This window comes from Balaenoptera acutorostrata, chromosome 5, assembly GCF_949987535.1.
Source record: "Balaenoptera acutorostrata chromosome 5, mBalAcu1.1, whole genome shotgun sequence".
NCBI lineage: Eukaryota > Metazoa > Chordata > Mammalia > Artiodactyla > Balaenopteridae > Balaenoptera > Balaenoptera acutorostrata.
This window is the reverse complement of record NC_080068.1, coordinates 9,583,918-9,604,439: the sequence shown is the minus strand read 5'-3', so window position 1 is coordinate 9,604,439 and position 20,522 is coordinate 9,583,918. Positions and strand designations below refer to the sequence as shown.

Here is a 20,522-nt window from a genome sequence, read left to right as displayed (position 1 = left end):
GGAGCATTTCCTTAGAAAAACTTAAGCCAGAGAGAAAGTTAAAGGTAGGTCAAATTCCCAAAGTGAATATTTTACAGAGTTATGATTTATGCAAGACTTCTGCCTTTTCATCCTACTCTTTCTTTTCCTCTTGAAAGTCAACTTATTTCAATGCAAAAATGCATTTTTAAGCACGCACTTTGTAAAAGTAAAAAAACATACCTGTTCTAGAATCATGGAGTGCTGAGAGTTCATTAACTTCTCAAATAACACTCTAGTTGAGTTCAGGTCAATCCCAGGGATTTTGGGACTTGTTTTAAAATGCTCATCAATTCTAAACAAACAAAAACAAAAAATATGTATAGCACAGGGAACTCTACTTAATGCACTGTGGTGACCTAAATGGGAAGGAAATCCAAAAAAGAGGGGATATATGTATATGTAAAGCTGATTCATCTTGTTGTACAGTAGAAACTAACACAACATTGTAAAGCAACTATACTCCAATAAAAATTAATTTTTTAAAAATACGTAATAAAAGAAAAACAAAGCAAACACTCTGATAGGTAGGAATTATAAAGCTGTCAACAAAATACATACTCTACATACTGATCAGATGATCAGATTTAAATCTGACCTGGCAGACCAGATGCACAAAAACATTAACTTTGGGGAAACCCGACAGAATAAATCTCTCTAGAATCCCTTTTTCAAGACGATCTTAAAATTTTCAAGTCTTGGGCTTCCCTGGTGGCGCAGTGGTTAAGAATCCACCTGTCAATGCAGGGAACACGGGTTTGACCCCTGGTCCAGGAGGATCCCACATGCCGCACAGCAACTAAGCCTGTGCGCCACAACTACTGAGCCTGTGCTCTAGAGCCCACGAGCCACAACTACTGAGCCCGTGAGCCACAACTACTGAAGCCCGTGCGCCTAGAGCCCGTGCTCCGCAACAAGAGAAGCCACCGCAGTGAGAAGCCCGTGCACCACAGTGAGGAGTAGCCCCTGCTCGTCACAGCTAGAGAAAGCCCACGCCCAGCAACGAAGACCCAATGCAGACAAAAATAAATTAATTAATTAAAAAAATTTTTTTTCCTTCAAGTCAAAGTACAAGGATCATCATTTCAATTTGAGGCTGTCTTGAAATTTATATGCACAGTGTTATTTTCCTGATTTACTTTTGTATTTTTGACTCTTTCTGTCATTGTGGTACACTGAACTAGACGTAGATGCTATGCCTAGGTGCAAAAAACATCCCTTGTGCAAACTGGCCCACTCATCAACAAATGCCAAGTTTAAAGCAAGTAGTTTTTAAAAAATCAGATCTACAATAAATGCACAGTTAATGCCTCGCTCAGTTAACACAAGGGATACGATTACATTCACTCAAGGACTAATTTCACTGCTACTGTTTTTAACTTCCGAGCAACTAATCATTTTTCTAACCTTAAATAAAGTCTTAGTTTTTTAGAGACTTGGAGAATGTCTCTTTTAAATTCCTACTCTTGAACATACCACATCTGCTAATTACAAAAGAACTATCTATTTGCAAAACAGCCTTCTGTTTATGCGTAACAGACACATTCAGATAGTTTTAATACCATCTGGCATCACTGTTTTAATCTATAAAAAATAAGTAGAGTTTCTAACATTTGAAAAAAACCATAATTATATGTATTGGAACCTAAGTGGTCAAACAAGAGGAGTAACTTAGACTTTGTTTGTTGGATCTTTTGTCACTGCCGTTCTAAAAATAAATTTGCCCAAAACATAGAAATTAACTCCAATGTCCCATAGGTAACCTTCCATATGCTTAGAAGTACCTTCTGCTATGCTGTTAAGAAAAAACAAAATATTTTATCTACATGTATTTATGCTTTGTTAAACTGGATCTTCATTTTCACTGGTTTACTACGATGTATTTTACATAAAGCAGGAGGAGCAGAACTCCAGAAATAGCACCAAAGTCCATTTAAAAAAAAAAAAAAAAGGTTTTACCCACAAATCTACAGAATCCATGATACTAAGGATGGAGAGCCTAAGAAATCCGGCCAAGAGCCATTCCCAACTTTCACAAAAGCTGTCCTTCTAGAATAAGATTTCTCAACCTTGGGACTACCGATTTTTGGGGTCGGATAATTCTCTTCTGGGTGCGTGGAATTGTGAGATGTTTGGTAGCATCTCTGGCCTTTGCCCACTAGATGCCAGTCGTATATTCTCCACCACCGTAACAACCAAAAAAGGTCACTAGAGATTGCTGAATGTCCCCTGGGAAGCAAATCAGCCTGGTTGAGAACCACTATTCTAAAAGACCAACGTTAGCACAATACAGAATATTTTTCCCCGGAGGAAAAGCCTAAGGATTGACTCTGAAATGAACTGGATGAGCTCATTTCAGTTGCCCTAATGATACAAGTAAATGACTTTATGCAATCTTTAACTGTAACTGAACAGAGTTTCTGAAGCAATCTCTTGCAACCCAGTTAGGGACAGAATTTGGGGCAGGGATGGAGTGGGAGATGAGATTCACACACAGAACTGAAGTCTAAGTTTTATGGGATTTCATTAGCCTTGCCACTGGCAGGAAAAGGATAGAAAGATGGTCAGGACTTGGGATCACCAAAGGTCAAAACCTATGACAAGACCCTTCTGCTGCAGCAAGTTCCTGAGGAGGATATTTGCAGAAGGGATAAGGCCCAGCCAAGAGACATTACTTACAACCTGGGAGTTCAGGCCAAATGTAATTTCCTGGTGGGCTGGGCTGGCCCTGAGTCCAAGGAGTCCCTGAAGCCTCCTTGGAACTTTTTCCCTAAATGCACTCTTTTTGAGAAAAGAAAAAACTATGGGAAAGCAAACCAAAGAAACCAAGGAGATTATTTAAAGAATTAAGAATTTAAGAATAAATACGATTAACATTTTGGAATGCCCTGAAAAATCTTACTTCTGACTACACCAACCCTTTCTGAGATGCCGTCTCTCTCTCTGGTAACCTGCTTCTCTGCCAACCAGGCATGAATCAGGATCGCTCTTCCTGAGGTCCTCTCACTCATCATCACTGGGCGTTCCAATTTCTGTGCAAACCACTGGCTTATCCACTGAATTAAGGCCAACCACCATCAAAGAGAACAGAAGTCTAGGGGCTTCCCTGGTGGCGCAGTGGTTGAGAATCTGCCTGCCAATGCAGGGGACACAGGTTCGAGTCCTGGTCTGGGAAGATCCCACATGCCGCGGAGCAACTGGGCCCGTGAGCCACAACTACTGAGACTGCGCGTCTGGAGCCTGTGCTCCGCAACAAGAGAGAGGCTGCGACAGTGAGAGGCCCACGCACCGCGATGAAGAGTGGCCCCCGCTCGCTGCAACTAGAGAAAGCCCTCGCACAGAAACGAAGACCCAACACAGCCAAAAATAAATTAATTAATTAAGAGAGAACAGTAGTCTTTCATGGCCTTTGCTGAGTAAGTATTTGCATCACATGTGGGTTTTTTTTTTTTTTAAAGACTGAATCACTTACTTTTTCTCAAGAAAACTTCCATTCCAACAGGCTGCAGAAGATAATATCTGAATGACACCGCTGCTCAGAAAGAAAAAGGGAGGGAAGCCTTTAATAATTACAAATAAATGGTTGTTTAAGCATTAACAACAGGTTTAGTCCTCTATTCCAGGGTTCCATTAATAGCCGCTTTTTCTTACCCAGGTGAAGCCTTGGAAAACGTACATTGCTTTAGAGAAGCATTGTGTCATGTCTCAAGATGGACAAGAGCGTAAGTTTTCCGTAAGTCATGTTAAAATAAAAAGACAGCATCAAAGCTACCAAAAGAAAACTCTTGGGCCTAAGAATAATGATCTTGAACGTTCTTTTCCCACCAATCATCTAAGACACTCCCCACCTCACCTCCAAAAGTGAACACGAAATAAAACCAAAAACAGAGAAGCTGAGCTGCTATTTACCAAGCACAGAAATTATCTTTGCGAATTAATAACCAAACAAGTACTTCCTTCTATTTTGTTGCCCATCTGAGAAAGAAACTAAAAGTAAGTGAAATAAGTGTTTATTCCTATTACCTAGATTACATCGTTTCTGAGGAAACCGCTAGTTTCTGAGGACCCAGGGTGAAACTGCAGTCCGGAACCCCGGACTCTCTTATTTAACATAAGGAAAAGGCAAGGAATAAAACAAATATACAGTTGAGGAGGGGATCACAGCAACTTCTATTAATCAGAGAATCCGGGTCAGGAAAGATCTTTAGAGACCATTTCTTGCATCCTGTCCTTTTGTAAATAAGAAAACTAAGAATTGGTAAAGTGTCAAGGTCCCAGCCAAGGAGGTCTCAGTGCCCCCACCCCTCCCACGGTGAGTCTAGTCCCCCAGCCCCTTCCCTGCCACCTTCCAGCCTGAGCATCCCAGCAGAACCACCCAAAGCTAGAGGGATTCGGAGGACCCCCATGGAGCTGCTCTAGGGCATTCCCAATGACCCTCCACTCAAAAAGCTGCCACCTGGTGTGCCCAAAGTTTAGGGCCCCGGGCATTTGCTCCACTACGATCTCTATCATAAAGCAAGATGCTTTATACACATTTCTGGGAACCGTCACCACCTAACATTCAGCCTGATTCATTCACTCCCAAGAATTAGACTCCGCAGAAAAATGGAAAAGCTGAGGAAAGCCAATAAAATGTGTAAAAATGTAAAAAAAAAAAAAAATTCTCTTTTAAGAATGAAATAAACTTGCTGAAAGGCCTCAGTCCTTTAACTGTACTTTTTTCTCTACTTGACACCGAATTACTATCTCAACTGATCATTTTGAATGTGAAAATGCTAAATTACTCAGATTAGGTAAAATAAGCTTAGATTCGGGATGCTTTGGGATATGCATATGAAGAAACTCTTGGAGTTAAACAATAACACTGAGTTTTCTTAGCAGAAAGGCCAACCCAGGCCTTCATCAGTCAGGATTAAGATCCAAACAAGGGAGGTTGAGGAATACATTCTGCGAGAAAATGGGGGAACAACCTATTATGTTATCTGGGTCTAAGGGCGCCAAATCCTGAATAACATGTGCCCAGAATATGATTCCCTAAAATGTAAAACTCCATTTATCTTCACAACCTCAATATGGAAGTAGGGAAAATCACTAAGCTAGGAAGTTCCAACACACTTTGAAAAAAAATGAAAACAAGCAACCACATACTTGATTGTATTTGCATTGTTGTGTTCTGAGAGTTTTTGTCTCCAAACTGCTATGGTTTCGTCATTTATTAAACTGGTGTAATGGGCTTGGTTCATCATCCTGAAGTCAACAGCAGGAGAAGAATTCTGAAGGATTAAATGTAACAATAAAAAAGAGAAACTGTGTAGTAGCATGGATCTTTTCTCATCTCGCTCTCCCCATATATTCCCCGCTTGGTGCTTCACTTACATACAGGAGCTGGCGTGCACTGCCAGATCCTCCCACCCTTCAGAATGTGGGCGCTCCCTCCCCCAGCTCCCGAGAGAATACACTCCCGAGGGCTACCAGCTGTGCTGCCCTGGGCTAGCGCTTCGGTCCTTCCCCACCCAGCAGCTGGTGGGGGCGTGGTACCAGGACCCAGCCAGTCCCCTTGCCTCCAGCAGGATGTAAACCTGTAAGATTCCTCGGGGAAACAGACTCTGAGCCTGAGATTTATGTTCGGGGGCGGGGGTTGCTTTAGAACCACGTTTCCTTAGGGATGAAGGAGGCGGGATTGGGCCGAAGGAGAAGCTGAACTGCAGAGCCCTCAACCAATCCCGTGGGGAGCTCTGGAGTTGGGACGGCCCTTCAGCACACTCCCCAGAGACACCGAACCAATATGACTTCTTCAGGCTTCTTTCCCGCTCTGCTTTGAATCACCATAACATCAAGGCTTATAAATTACTCATCATTTGCCATAACTGTTGACCAAACTCCAACAAAACGTATTATAAAAAGTCAGAGTTCAGTGACAACCTGTATTGCAAATCATCTATGAAAACTTAATGCCTCTTAATGTCTTGCTCAAAGTATAGAGCTATAAATTTATAAGAAAGGTAACAAAAAGGACACGTCAATAATGGCCTTGAAAATCCCAAATGCTGCCCAGCACTGTACTGTATGTCCTTTCTTCAGTGAGATTAAATAATAATAATAATATAAGCACTTCTATTTCCTAAAATTGCTCTTTTTCAACTTATTTTCCCCAAATCCTGTTCTTGATCTAGAACTAAGAAAAAGTTGAAAGTGCTTTATGCCTCCTGTACTTGTCACTAAAAAGGAGGAAAAAAGTAATATTAAAGCATTAACCAGATGATCATTTTTTTCTCCTTTGTACCTGCACATAAAAACACAACTTTCTGAGTAAATTTTCTTGGTTATTTTCTCAGAGTTATGAGTTTAGATATCATTATAAGGGGAAAGGAGAAGGGCATGTAACAAATCAGAGACGCTTGTCAAAGTTTATGATCATCTGTTCTTGATAATTATTTTACCAAAATGACCACAGACATGTATTGAGAGAACAAAAGCCGTCTTGGATTACATAGAGAAAACCTATAAGACAAAGCAGACACTTGAGAACACACAAACAAGACTGCCTTGCCACCATGGTCTTGCAACTCACTGTCATTATGTAAATTTTAATTACTCCCCCCATTCAAAGGGGTAGCTGAACATAGACACTTAACACATACTTACAATAAAATATAAACAAAGAACTATTCTGTCAGTCTTCATTGCAAGTCCAATAAACCACAGATGCCTTGCATGCAGTACAACCTCAGAATCACATAAAGACTCAAGAAAAAGCGTCGATTTTCCATACCTTAGAATTACATACAGCCCCAAAAGAAAAAATTGGTCTAGGTCGGTGTTTCCCAACTGTGGCTGCACTTTGGATCACCAGAGCTTTCAAAACTCCCGACAGCCAAGCCACACTCTAGACCAGTTAAATCAGAATCTCTAGAGACATCAGCGTCTTTTTAAGACTCCTAGGTCTTAGTCAATAATTACGTAATATCTTTGTACGGTGACAGATGGTAACTAGACTTCTTGTGGTGACCATTTTGAAATTACAGAAATATCATATCACTATGTTGTGTACCAGGAACTAAAATAGTGTTGTAGGTTAATTATACTTCAAAATCAAACAAACAATACTTTTCTAAGTCATATTCTATTTTTAGTTTCTTTTTTCTTTGTTATCTTACATTTTTAACGCATACAACTCTTAACAGTTGTTTAAAATTTAACCTGGAAAATTTAATTTCTCCAACAATAGGCTACTTTCACGTCCTTCTCATCAACGTTTTGTTCTCCAGTCCCAACAGGGTTAATTACAGTAAATTTAAAAGCCAACTACAAATATCAGATACCATATTTACAAAAGAAATGAGACAAAGTTTCACGTTGAATTTCACAGGAAAATTGAAGTTGGTTAATCAAGCCAGTTTCACAGGGAAATGAATACTTCAAACTCTACTACTTGTGGACACAAAGTTATTATCCTGCAGAGATTCAGGGCTTTTCATATTTCGCTTTATTAGCATCTTAAAGGAACAAAGAATAGCCTTAGCTTTTCTCCAGGTTTCTCTGTGAAGCACTGAAGCTGGTCCTAAAATAGGTCTAAAGCAACAGTTCCAAATCACCCCAGATGGCTGCACTCAACAGGACTTTCTCCAGGATCCTGACCTGGAAAATATCCAGTTGTCAGTTTCAGCTGTCCAACCTGCAGCCTCAGACCCCACCGCAACCTTTAATACCAAAGTCCTAGAATGATACTGACCAGAAGGCAAGAACATCGCGTACTGAAAGATGGCGAAGTATCAGAGTAAGGCGGAGAGTTCCCAGCAGCGACAAGGCCCCTTGTGTCCACAGACCCTCATTTTCTTTCCAACCTATTCTGATTCCTTTGTCATCACGGAGGGCCCTTCCCTGCTCCTCCAGGGGAAGATAAGGACCAATGCACTACCTATGGTTGGTCCTCCCTAAGTGCTTGTGTGGACAGGGGAGGAGAGGGGTGGGGAGGGAGGGAGGAGACGGAGCCTAGGAGCAGGGGAGGGGGTGGAAGGCAGGAAACGAATCTGCGCTGCCGATTTCAGACTGGTATCTCTCGTCCAGAAGAGGGGGATGAATTCAAGCCCTGCCACAGATACCTGGCCCACGTTCTCTTCGACCTCCACCCCTGAAAGAATGTCATTCTTCCTGACTCACCCACCACAGTGATGCAGGAGACAACCAGAGGGAAATTTTAGTGTGGTGCTACGAGCGGATGATCAATAACAAAGGAGAGCTGAACACTGTGGCATCCCTTATACTTTGCGTAGGCTCAATCACATCAGACAAACCCAGAGAGTTCTCAGATACCCAGCATTTGTGGCTACGTAACAGGGAAGGAAAGGATGGAAAGTCAAATAATCCCGAAGTGAGTGTGAACTCTCTAAGGCCTCCTTAAATCTCCTGTGGGACAAATCCAGATGTAAATAAATAATTTTCAATTATAAATTAGAACTCTGTGATTAAAATACCAAGAAAACTACGGGCACTTCAAGGAAGCAAAATGGAGATTACCTCAAGGTTTAGTTGGCTTATTTTAATATAATAAAATTGGTACCAACAAAAAGTAACGTTGCTCTCATGTAATTATTTATCAAAATAAATATTGGTTCACCCTTATTCCACCCCCAAAATAACAGTCAAAAGAAAATGTTACCTCATATTTGGAGCAAAGTACAAAAGTCTGGTCTCCTCCAGAGAAGATCTGCTTAACAATATGATATTTAAAGCGATCTGTCAAAAAAATTTTCAAGAGCATATTTTTCAACAATTAACGTTTTTCCTTGATCCCCTTTTCTAATATTCCAAAATATGCTTCAGAATGGTTTCCTATCCATTTAATTATGTCCGAGAAGTAAGAAACCTCCTCCCCTGGCTCTCTTCCCAGGACTGTTTCTACTGCAGTTAAAACTAAACATATAAAACTGTACCTTCCACTCTGACCCTCCCTCCCTCCCTCCCACTGCCAGCTAGTCCTGACCTCGTTTCTGTTTTTCATTCTAACTCTGTCATGCCACTGCCCTGACGTTTGAAACAGTCACTACCATAAACCGTAACATCTGCTAAGAAATCATTCGGCACCTGAGTGTGGTGGTCTGCAGCCTTCAGGACGCAGCTTGCCTCCGAAGGACCTCGGCATCCTACCACCCGCTCTGCCTCCCATCATACTGCGCCCGTGCTGACACACCCCTGCCACCACCTTGCTTTTACTTCTCACACACCACACTACCTCCTACCTCCTCGCCTCTTTCTCTGCCTCCCCCAGTGCACACCGCATTCGCCATAAACGGCGCCTCCTAGAGCGTAACTGGAAAGGTGCTCCTGGAATGTGCGATTCCACGGTACTCACCACCGCCCACCCACTCGCAGCCCTCTACCTGGCTAACTGCAAATCATCCTTTAAGACACAGCTCAGACTTCCTCTAACCGGAATACTCCTTGATGCCTTCCTCTGTGCTCCCACATTACCAGGAAGGTTCCTAAAACCACAGCATTTACATAACAAATTGAAATTTACCTACTTTGGCAAACATCCAAGCACAGATTTATGATCACGTAAGTTATGCGGTAATTAAACTTCAAAAACTTTGTGGTTTCAAATTAACCTATAAAATGTCTGAGTTTTTTACATTGGTGGTATTTCTTAAATATCTGCATTCCTAACATGTGTACAATGCCTTAGAGAAAAAGAAATTTACAAATGACAGAGAAGAGGACACCAAGCCATTCTTTCACTTTGGGGAACATCACCTAAACAAAATCTTGTTTATTTTACAGTTTAAGTTCCACTACATTTTTAGATGCTCATATGTTCCTTCCATAAATATTTATTCAGTGAGAAGTTTGTGCCAGGCCCTGTGCTATATGCCAGGTTTATAAAGGGGAAAAGACTCCATCCCTGTAGTTAAGTTTCTTATAACCCACTAGGAAACCTATGATTGTTATTGTTAAAATAAAATTCTGATCAAGCCAGAAGTGTGTCATTTTATAGTCTTCAAAATCAAAATTAATTAATTAATAAATCACACTTCTTTCTAACGACTCTCCAGCTGCATTGAAGCTTCCGGATTTATTATTTCAAGTCACTCTTACTGAGTGACTGCCTTATTTTGATTTCTAATGAAATGGAACTATTTTGAAACTAAATGGAACAAAATTCAACTATTTTTGAAGAGAAGGAAAAAATGGCATGAAAAGAAATCATGTCATGTTTTGACCAAAATAGCAATCATAAAGGAAAGTTAACACAGTACAGGCATGAAGAGTACAGGCTTTAAGATTCACAGACACAGAGAACGAACTAGTGGTTCGTTCGAACTAGGGTGGGCAATATAGGGTTGGGGCGTGGGAGGTACAAACTACTGGGTATAATACAGGCTATCATGATGTGTTGTACAACACGGGGAATATAGCCAATATTTTGTAATACCTGTAAATGGAGTGTAATCTTTAAAAACTGTATAACATTTTTAAAAATTAAAAAAAAAGAACACAGGCTTCAGAATGAGGCAGACCTGGTTTTAAATCCTGTTCCCCGAATCTGTATCATCTCGGGCAAGTTACTTAACCTCCTTAAGACTCAGTTTCCTCATCTCCAACATGGAGATAATAACCACTAGTTCTTAAGGTTGTTTGCAGTGCTTAGCATGGTTATGGAACTTGGTTAAGCATTCAGTAAACGTGAACTTTCATTATCAGCAACAACAATAAATAAAACGTATACACCACCACCACGGTCCTTAGGGCCAAAATTACACGTTTTGCTTTATTCTCTAGGATCTCAACTATAGAGCCTCATGCATAGTGAGTACTCAAATACTTGTTGATTGACGTTAAAATATCTCACATTCATTCCTTCCAAAAGACCTCAAGGTAAAAAATAAATACGTGTTCTATAAACAATTGTTTTGAGCATTTAAAATACCATTAAATTCTAATAAAAATCACTCTTACCAGCTCTGGCTGAAAGCTGGCCACTATGGGCGGCCCAGTAACCTTTCACAGGTGATGGGCACTTGACATTACAAGTGTGTCCAGTTCCTAATTGACCTCTTGCTCCACAACCAAACGCATAGATGAGTCCAGAAGAAGGCACAAAGGCTAGGGTGTGTTGTCTGGGGGAAAATAATGTAAATTAACCCATCAGCATCCCTTCTGATACGGATGAATACACACTCTGACTTTTCACTTCCACATGGGAGCACTGCAATTCCCACAGGTGCCCCTTGTGTTCACAGGTGCCTGTTTCTGCAGTGCTGGCTCGTCGTAACACCATCCTTCTCTGATAATCTAGGTCATCGGGATGACGGCAAGACTCGGAAAGAGCTGAAGGCCTGCTGCCTCTGGGATGAGTGGGAAGAGGCGGGGTGGACCAGCAAAATTTCCAAGACATTCTTTGAGGCTCTCTCACTTTCCTTTCTTCATGTCTCCCACACATCGCACTATTCTTTATCCCAAAGAAGCATCCTGGCCCCAGGCGGCTCTGCTTCTCTAAAACCCTTCCTCGCCACACCCTGCTCAGGTCGGACTCTCTCCAAGCTTTCACCATAGGTGTGCATGCAGTTAAGATTTCTTAAAACGATGGTGGCTGGGTCTAACCACATACTCCGTCACTACAAAGACAAGATCCATTTCTGGGTCTTAACAGTTATGGGGACGCTCTTAGGAGCACTCACCTGCCACAGGCAATCTGAGTGACTTCACTGCCCATCAGCTCCAGGACTCTTCTGGGATTAACCTCATCATTCATGGAATCATGTCCAAGTTGCCCACAGGAACCAGCACCAAAGGTAAACACACCTCCACTCTAACAAGGAGCAAACACCACATGACTGCACTGTGTCTCTGAGTTTGCGTACACTCCTTTAGCCTCTGTATACAAAATTCGTATCACAACCGTCTGCATAAGAACGCTACGCTCGCTTGGTACTCAGCCAAATCACTTCTTTGGAACGTTGATTAAATGGAAAAGTAATTTAAAAAGAACTTAAGGCTACACCTTTATGGAATAAAGACAGTATTGCTCAAGGGAATGTGTGCTATCTATAAATTCTGAAAGTTGTTTAGAAGTACAGCGATGTGTTAATAAGAAGGAAAACAAAAGAAGAAGAAAAAGACAGGTGAAATGAGATGATTTTGCGTGATCATTTGTATGTAAGAAATTCAATGTTCCACAGATTCCTTGGAAAGGAAGATCTTTTTAGCAGCTGTACTTGACCAAACGCTAAGGCATTTTATCAAAGTGAATCTATAATAGTATTTGTTCGACATGAAAATACCTTCTCATTCTCTCTAGACGTAACTGTTTTAGAAGCAAAAGAAATAGGTAGATAATTTTAAGACATTAATTACATTGTTCTTTGTTTTTTACAAATATTTAAATGGCTTGTTTTAAAGGAACACAGAATATTGCTATATATATTTGAAAGTTATATATACATTGAACTATCTTTTTAACACCAAAATATATATATATATATATCTATATTTTTTTTATTGGAGTATAGTTGCTTTACAATATTGTGTTAGTTTATACTATACAGCAAAGTGAATCAGCTATACGTATACATATAACCCCTCTTTTTTGGATTTCCTTCTCATTTAGGTCACCACAGAGCATTCAGTAGAGTTCCCTGTGCTACACAGTAGGTTCTCATTAGGTATCTATTTTATACATAGTATCAATAGGGTGTATTTGTCAATCCCAATCTCCCAATTCATCCCACCCCCCTCTTCCCCCTTGGTATCGATATCTTTGTCCTCTATGTCTGTGTCTCTATTTCTGCTTTGAAAACACCAAAATATTAACAGTGATTCTTTTTGAGTTAGAATCCTTCTTTATTTCACAGTTATTCCATAATGAACAGGAACTACTTCCATAATAGAAAAAATCACTTTAAGAACAAATTTATGCCAAAGAAATGCCAAAAGGGTCAGGCCAGCTTAGCATTTTCTCTCTCCCAGTGGCATCCTAGAATCTTTTCTGAAAGGGCGTATTTTTCCCTGATATCAGTCTCAGGAGGTTGATGGACACACCCTAAACACCACTAGCTTCCCTTAATAATAAGTGATTTGAATGTATTATTCTCATATTTTTATTTTTTATTTTTAAAATTTATTTATTTATTATTTATTATTTATTTTTCGCTGTGTTGAATCTTCATTGCGGTGCGTGGGCTTCTCATTGCGGTGGCTTCTCTTGTTGCAGAGCACAGGCTCTAGGCGTGCAGGGCTTCAGTAGTTGTGGCGCACGGGCTTAGCTGCTCTGCGGCATGTGGGATATTCCCGGACCAGGGCTCGAACCCGTGTCCCCTGCATTGGCAGGTGGATTCTTAACCACTGAGCCACCAGGGAAGTCCCTCATATTTTTAGAAATTCTTAAATCTCACTGTGGCTCAACTTGAAAAAAATACTTTTGTGTTGGACTTCCCTGGTGGTGCAGTGGTTAAGAATCTGCCAGCCAGTGCAGAGGACACAGGTTCGAGCCCTGGTCCGGGAAGATCCCACGTGCCGCAGAGCAACTAAGCCCGTGCACCACAACTACGGAGCCTGTGCGCCTACATCCCGTGCTCCGCAACAAAGAGAATCCACCGCAATGAGAAGCCTGCACAGCACAACGAAGAGTAGCCCCCACTCACCGCAACTAAAAGAAAGCCCACCCACGCGCAGCAACAAAGACCCAACGCAGCCAAAAATAAAATAAATAAATAAATTTATTTTAAAAAAATACTTTTGTGCTACTTCTAATAAAGGTCTTCAGGGAAGTATGGCTGAATTAATGCCTAACTCCTTGTTACTGGGGAGCTTTCGTAGGGATACTGGTCATATGCATTTAGCCTGGGAGCTAGTGTCAACTGGAATGGGGCAAGGGTCCGTCTTCTTGAGCGCCTGGAGGCTGACCGCCAGTGGAGCGAGGGAAGAGGGAGAATGCAGACGGCTGCTGAGAAGGGAGACAACACTGGACTACTTTTAGACACTATCAACTGCCCTCTCTAAAAGGCCCTATCCAACCAACCAAACCATGATCAATGAGCACTCGCGTCATACCCAGCACCAAAGCGCCACGGAACAAACTGGAATACTCCGAGTCCCTTACTTTTGTGAGAACTGCCGTATGCTCTTCTCCGCAACTGATATAGACGACCTTCTGTGTTCGTAGCAGCTTCACATGGCAAGGAGACTCTCGATCTAGAATAAGAGAAATACCACAGTGTCACTACCATTTGCCTTTGAGATGTACACAGCTGTCTTAGCCTGAATTTTGGGTCCCCCTGGACTCCTGACTCTCACCTTCCGCTTCCTGCCTGAACCTCCCCTTGGATGTCTGACAGATGCCTCATTTTTAATGTATTTAAAAAACTTAACTCTTGGGTTCCCTACACTCCCCAGACATAGCTTTCCTCATTTCATAAATGCGGCTTCACCCTTGCAGCTTTTCCTCTTTATTTCAAACTACACATCCAACAATGAGCAAAATCAACTGGCCCCGCCTTCAAAATACATTCAGATCCATCTTTATTCCCACTACTTCCAAACTGGCCTTCCAGCCTCCCCCGTGGACCCACTCTAGGCAGAGCGAAATTGGATTGCTCTTCTCCTCAGCACCTACAGCTCAGTGTCTTCCCTGATTTCACGGAGAGAAGCCCAAATCTCTACCCTGCCCTTCAGGCCACGCGTGACGGGGACTCCCTAGCTCTCTGAGCTGCTACTCTTCCCGCCTCCCACTCACCCCAGCCCTGAGCCCACCACGGATCCCCCGGCATCGGCGCTTCTGCACGCCCTGCTCCCTCTGACTGCAGCAGTCTCCGCCCAGCTCATCTACAGGCCTCCTCTCCGACCTGACTCCCTCCGGGGCTCTGCTCAAACGTCTTATCCGAGAGGCCCTCCCTGGCCACCTTATACGAAATAGGAACCTCTCCTCTCAGACCCTGTGACATCCTGTATACTTACTGGTTTGTGGTTTGCGTCTGCCCACGAGCAGGCAATCTCCGCTAAGCCAAGGGTATTATCTGTTTTGGTCCCTGCAGCACCCTTAGGGCCTGACACGGGGCCAGCACACACAAGCGCCTCAGGAAGCACATACTAAACAAATGAGGTTAAGAGGTCCACGTGAAGACTTCACCTACCTTTCTCATCACTGAGCCCGAGCTGCCCCGCGTTATTCATCCCCCAGCCAAACACGGCTCCCGAGAGAGACAGGGCAAAGCTGTGGGCCCCTCCTGCAGTCACCTGGGCCAGCGGGATCCCCTCCAGGGACCTCACCCTCTGCGGGCTGGCTTGGGAGGGGAACTCCTTCCCCAGGCCCAGCTGCCCATGGCTGTTCTTTCCCCACGTGAAGAACTGGCCATCTGAAATAAGAAGAGGGTAACTGGTATTACCAGAAATGACACAAGTGCCGTCCACAAAAATAACCCTGTTAGAACAAAAGGGTTGCCCGGGAGGCTCATTCGTTAGTGCCCTCCGGCCGCAACACACAGCCCCCCAAGAGCAAGGGAGCAGACACACTTCACGCTGCAACCGAAACTCCCACGTGTCGTGACAACAGAGATGGGCTGAGCCTTAACACCCTTCCAAGGCTATTAACATTTACGCAAAGAAAAAAGTAAATGTTTAAGTCAAGTCAGTTTTGAATAGGCAATTACCAGGCTTAGATCCACTAAGCAAGGTGAATGAGTTCTGAACCACACCAGGGCCATGAGAGACCCAGGACTTCACGGGGTCCAGCTATGACCCGGACGGCAGCACAGAGAATCAAGCAGGACCTGTTGGTGCTGACTCCCCCTCACATTTATCCTAACAAAATACAGCGTTATTCGCTGGCTTAGGTTTTTCTAACTCCGCCTTCTTCATTTATTTGGGAGCTTCACGGTGGAATATAACGCCATAGTGAGCTGTAGCTAAGAAACACCAATCTCCTGCTCAAGCACACGACTGACGTACTGTCTCCTCCTCACCTCCCCCCGAGAGAGACTGCGAGCAGCAATGATGACCAGCTCCTTCATCATCCAAACCCTGAGAAAAGCATGAGCTACACAGAGGCTGTCTGAGAACCGCTGCTGTCCAACAGGAATGCACAGACCCTCACCAGTTAGTTAAACATATCCAGTTACATAACATCACACAAAAATGCAGAGAATGGTTCTCAAATTAACATAACATTAGCATAGATGTACGTTACCAGCTGCAAGAGCCAAGCAATGCCAGTTGCCGCAGGAAACTTGTAATATTGTCTGCTGGTTCAGCTTTTGTATTAACCTAAAACAGAAAAGACTTTCCTCGTAAGAAGGGCATTCACAAACAATGATTGGAAATATTCCCAACTAAATAAAACAGTTGTAATAAGTAACATCTTTCACAAAAGACTTTTTAAAATCAAACATATAATCTTACATGATATAATTCTATTAAGTCTTTCACTAACCTCCTGCCTCTTAGGTAGCTACTGTTTAAAAAAAAAAAACCATTCTGCACCTAAACCCATTACCATAGCCCTCTGTTAATTCCCACCTTGTCATCTCCAATTCAGGGACAAAAGGAGTAAACTACAGGAGAAAGATCCCTAAGGACATGGCTAGTATCTAAATGGCTTTCAAATGAGGGCAATGCCATGATCCAGCAATCCCACTTCTGGGTATGTGTCCAAAAGAACTGAAAGCTGGGTACCAAAGAGATATGTGTACACCCACACTGATAGCAGCATTATTCAAAATGGCCAAAAGGTGGCAGCAACCTAAGCATCCATCAACAGATGACTAGAAAAACAAATGTGGTATACACATCTGGAATATGTATACAACAGAATATTCACCAGCCTTTAAGAACAAAAACTCTGACACATGCTACAACATGAATGAAACCTGGACATTATGCTAAGTGAAATAAGCCAGTAACAAAAAGACATACTCCATAATTCCACATACATGAGATATCTAGACTAGTCAAATTCATACAAATCAAAGTCTAACGGTGCCTGCCAGTGGCTGGGAGAGGAGAAATGGGGAGTTGTCATTTAATGAGTACAGAGTTAAACTTCTGCCAGATAAAAAAGTTCTGGAGACTGGTCACACAGCAACGTGAATATACTTATTAACACTACTGAACTGTACACTCTAAAATGGTTACGATGGTACATTTTATGTTATGTGTATTTTACCATAATTTTAAAAAATTAAGAAGGGCAATGCCTCCAAAACTCTGATTCCCTAGGATGATAAAGAGGAAGATCATATGATAACTTTTTAAATCCCGCTCCTCTGCTTGCTCGTGTCAAAGACAGAGATAAGAACAGTACCCATTCACAGGGTTGTGGTGAGAATTAAAAGAAAAAATTCATGCTTGGCACTGCCCAACAGAGGTGGACAGCCTGAGACTATCTGCTGCTTCCTATTTTAGTAATTCACAAGTTGCCGTTTTCCTCTTCATTAAGTGTATGCCATGGGAACAAAGGAGTCAGACGGGCACACTCTCGGGAAAGGGCATTTTAGAAGACAGACATCCAATAGGCAAGGAGGGGGTTATTTAGAGTGAGAGGTAGATGTTGCTTTTGTTAATGGTTTATTTTCTCGGATCTAAAAAAATGTATAAAATAGAGTTCACATATGCATTTAGTACCAAATAGAACCCAACTATTTTTTATTGTAGATTCACATGCACTTGTAAGAAATAATACAGAGATCCCTTGTACACTTTGTCCAGTTTCCCCCAGTGATGACATTTTGCAAAACTACAGTAGAGTATCATAACAAAGATACTGACGTTAATATAACCTACCAATCTCATTTATGTTTGGGTTGGCCAAAAAGTTCATTCAGGTTTTCCCATAGGATGTTACAGGAAAACCCAAAGGAACTTTCTGGCCAGGCCAATATTTCCCCAGATTTATTTGTGCTCATTTCTGAGTTTGTAGTATTTTTGTCACCTGTGCAGGCTCATGTATCCAGCACCATACTCAATGGTTCCAACGCCACAAGGATTCCTTTTGTTGTACTTTTACAACCACTCCTCCCCTCCCCCATTCGTAACCCCTGGCAACCACTAACCTACCCTCCATTTCCACGATTCTGTCATTTTGAGAATGTTATAGAAATGGAACTGTACAGTAGGTAGCCTTTTGGGATTGGCTTCTTTTTCACTCAGAATAATTCCCTGGACATTTGTCCAAATTGCTGCACGTATCAATAGCTTGTAGAACCCCACTATGTTTTAAAATTGGAGAACGTAATACTGCCTTGGGGCCCAGTGTTTCAGAACCTTATGTGGCAAGAGCCCTTTTTCGTGGCCAGCTTCCACTCAAATTCCCCCTCTCCTCCCTTGACGGGTCACCATTACCCTCAATACAACCTCCACAATCACAGTTACAGAGAGGAAGCAGGCCAATAGGACAAGACAAACAATAAGAAACTATACCCTTGAGGTGGAGAAAACGGGACACACCTGCACAAGCATATACTGTGTTTCACCTACTCATCTTACTCCATCCTCCCAATCACTTTGTAAAGGTACACAACACTACGTAACTCCATTCTGAAGTTAGGAAATCGAGGCCTAGATAAGTTCAACAATTTGCCCAAGGTCACTCACCTAATAAGTAACAGAGCCAGTACTGGAATCTGAGTCCGTATGACCTCAAAACTATGTTACTTTCCACAATACTAAGGTATGAATTAATGAATCTACTTTAATTAAGTTATAATATGAAATTGTATACAAACTAAAGGCTCAGAAGTCATCCATAATTTAGACATGACTAATAAAAATAATAACAAACTGCTACACTAACACAGATTACTCCATTTTTAGAAATGAAATGCCATTAAACAGATTTTCTTGAGTCTTTGGTCATCAACGAATGAAATACTTTTGTCACTAATGTTATAAATCTTTTCCTTAATATTACAATTTCATTAAAATATAGCATCCCCCTTTTTAAAATTTCTACTCTTCCTCTTCCCCCCAAATTAAATTAATTTTTGGAAGTAATGAATCCAAGACATTACCTGTTCTAAATCAGGAAATGGAATCAAATCATTCTTACCTCCCTGTTCCTCTTTTCCCTAAAACAGCTTTTGATCAAAGAGACAAAAATCTAAGAAGGGCAAAAAAGGAAGAGGAAGAAGAATGTACTGTCCTTTAAAAGGGACAATAATTGGGCGGGGCGGGGGGGGAGAGGCCATTTAATAAACACACCTGTACTGAGCAAGGCATGTGCTGGAGCACCCTTAGCAATGGCAATGCTAAAATGAATGATCCAGGTCTCCTGGCATCAAGCGCTCCCAGCTTTGTACTAAAAATAGTTATTAAATTAAAAATTGCAAAGAATGTGACAAGTACTGCAATACAAGGAATGCTGTACATCTGCAGCATGAAGGAGCAGGAATTAAATGAAGGAAATAAACCAGTGGCCTCTTTGATCATTAAGAACTCTCAACAAACAGAGATGCCCCCCCCTCCAAAACGTCCACCTGAAAGTAACTTCAATATTTTAGACATTTACTTAGTGGTGAAGCATCTGTTACGTATTTAGCCAAATCATCTAAGATTCAGAATTAAGTAAATACTTAAGGGACTAAAAACCATTGTATTAGTACTTTTGTGTTAAAGAACTTATGTATATTTGGTATTTTAGCTGTTGGTAATGCTTAAGGTAATTTGGCCTGTTATTAGAGTATCAGGTCAGCCTTGTGATTCTATTTTAAAGTGACTCATTGAATAATTATTTTAGGTTTGCAATTTTAAGTTAAAGGTTATTAAGTCCAGCAATGTGAAGAGGTGTTTTTTTATTCAAACATTAATGAGTTCCAAACACTCTGCCAGCAACTAGGCTACTGGAATAAATAAAGTACAGTTCCTGAACAACTCACATTTTTTAACTGGAGACAGACACTTCTATAAATAATTATAATTTTTGTGACAAGCGTTATAACAGTATAAGGCATGACAGTGACACAAAGGAAACAGCAATCAAAAGAAGAAAGCAGAACCCAAACCAAGGAATCTAACAAAGAAACTAGCAGGAAATAATATTTACAGCAACTGACATTCTTACCTGGGTACTGCCACAGAGTCCTCGGTAGTCACGAGTCCTAGTTGACCATCGCTCCCTGCACCCCAAGAAAACAGCTGGCCCCGGTCACTGAGGGCCAGACTGTGGGACTCGCCACACGCCACGTGGACAATATGCTGATCTGCCAAAGCTCCAATTTGCTCTGAAGAAAGAAAAAAAAAAAAAAACCAAAGGAGGAAAATGTAAAGCCCAGAAACAGGAATCACACAGAATTAGCTTCCTAGGCAGTTGTGTTTTTCAGAGTACCACTACATCTGTAAATTTATAAAGATGTTATACGTTTCTAAAAGGTATCCACTGAAACCCCAGCTATACTGGGTAGCACATACGCCTGGAGCAACACACACGCCAGATGTTCCCTCCCGTGCCTGGTGTTTCTCCCCAGAAAGAGGCCTGAAGGCTTACTATCCGGAGATGTGGAACCGGAGAGGCCCCAGTG

At 41.8% G+C, this 20,522-nt stretch overlaps 1 protein-coding gene across 9 annotated transcripts in view; it reads right to left on the bottom strand.

Annotated features, from left to right (window-relative positions):
* Nucleotides 1-20,522, bottom strand: part of HERC3 (HECT and RLD domain containing E3 ubiquitin protein ligase 3) — a 143,051-nt gene that overhangs the window by 74,323 nt on the left and 48,206 nt on the right. For 5 of the 9 annotated variants that reach the window (XR_009008308.1, XM_057546392.1, XM_057546395.1 and 2 more), the window contains 11 exons: nt 20,066-20,225; nt 16,199-16,275; nt 15,975-16,076; nt 15,147-15,368; nt 14,117-14,208; nt 11,697-11,827; nt 10,975-11,135; nt 8,678-8,754; nt 5,167-5,291; nt 3,491-3,550; nt 202-313 (listed from right to left, as the gene is read on the bottom strand). Coding sequence is in view for 8 of the 9 variants with exons in the window: in XM_057546392.1 (XP_057402375.1) it covers nt 202-313; nt 3,491-3,550; nt 5,167-5,291; nt 8,678-8,754; nt 10,975-11,135; nt 11,697-11,827; nt 14,117-14,208; nt 15,147-15,368; nt 15,975-16,076; nt 16,199-16,275; nt 20,066-20,225 (1,319 nt within the window). In the remaining variant the exon portion in view is untranslated. The remainder of the gene's footprint in view (nt 1-201; nt 314-3,490; nt 3,551-5,166; nt 5,292-8,677; nt 8,755-10,974; nt 11,136-11,696; nt 11,828-14,116; nt 14,209-15,146; nt 15,369-15,974; nt 16,077-16,198; nt 16,276-20,065; nt 20,226-20,522) is intronic. The other 4 variants (XM_057546397.1, XM_057546398.1, XM_057546394.1 and 1 more) reach the window with 3 other exon arrangements.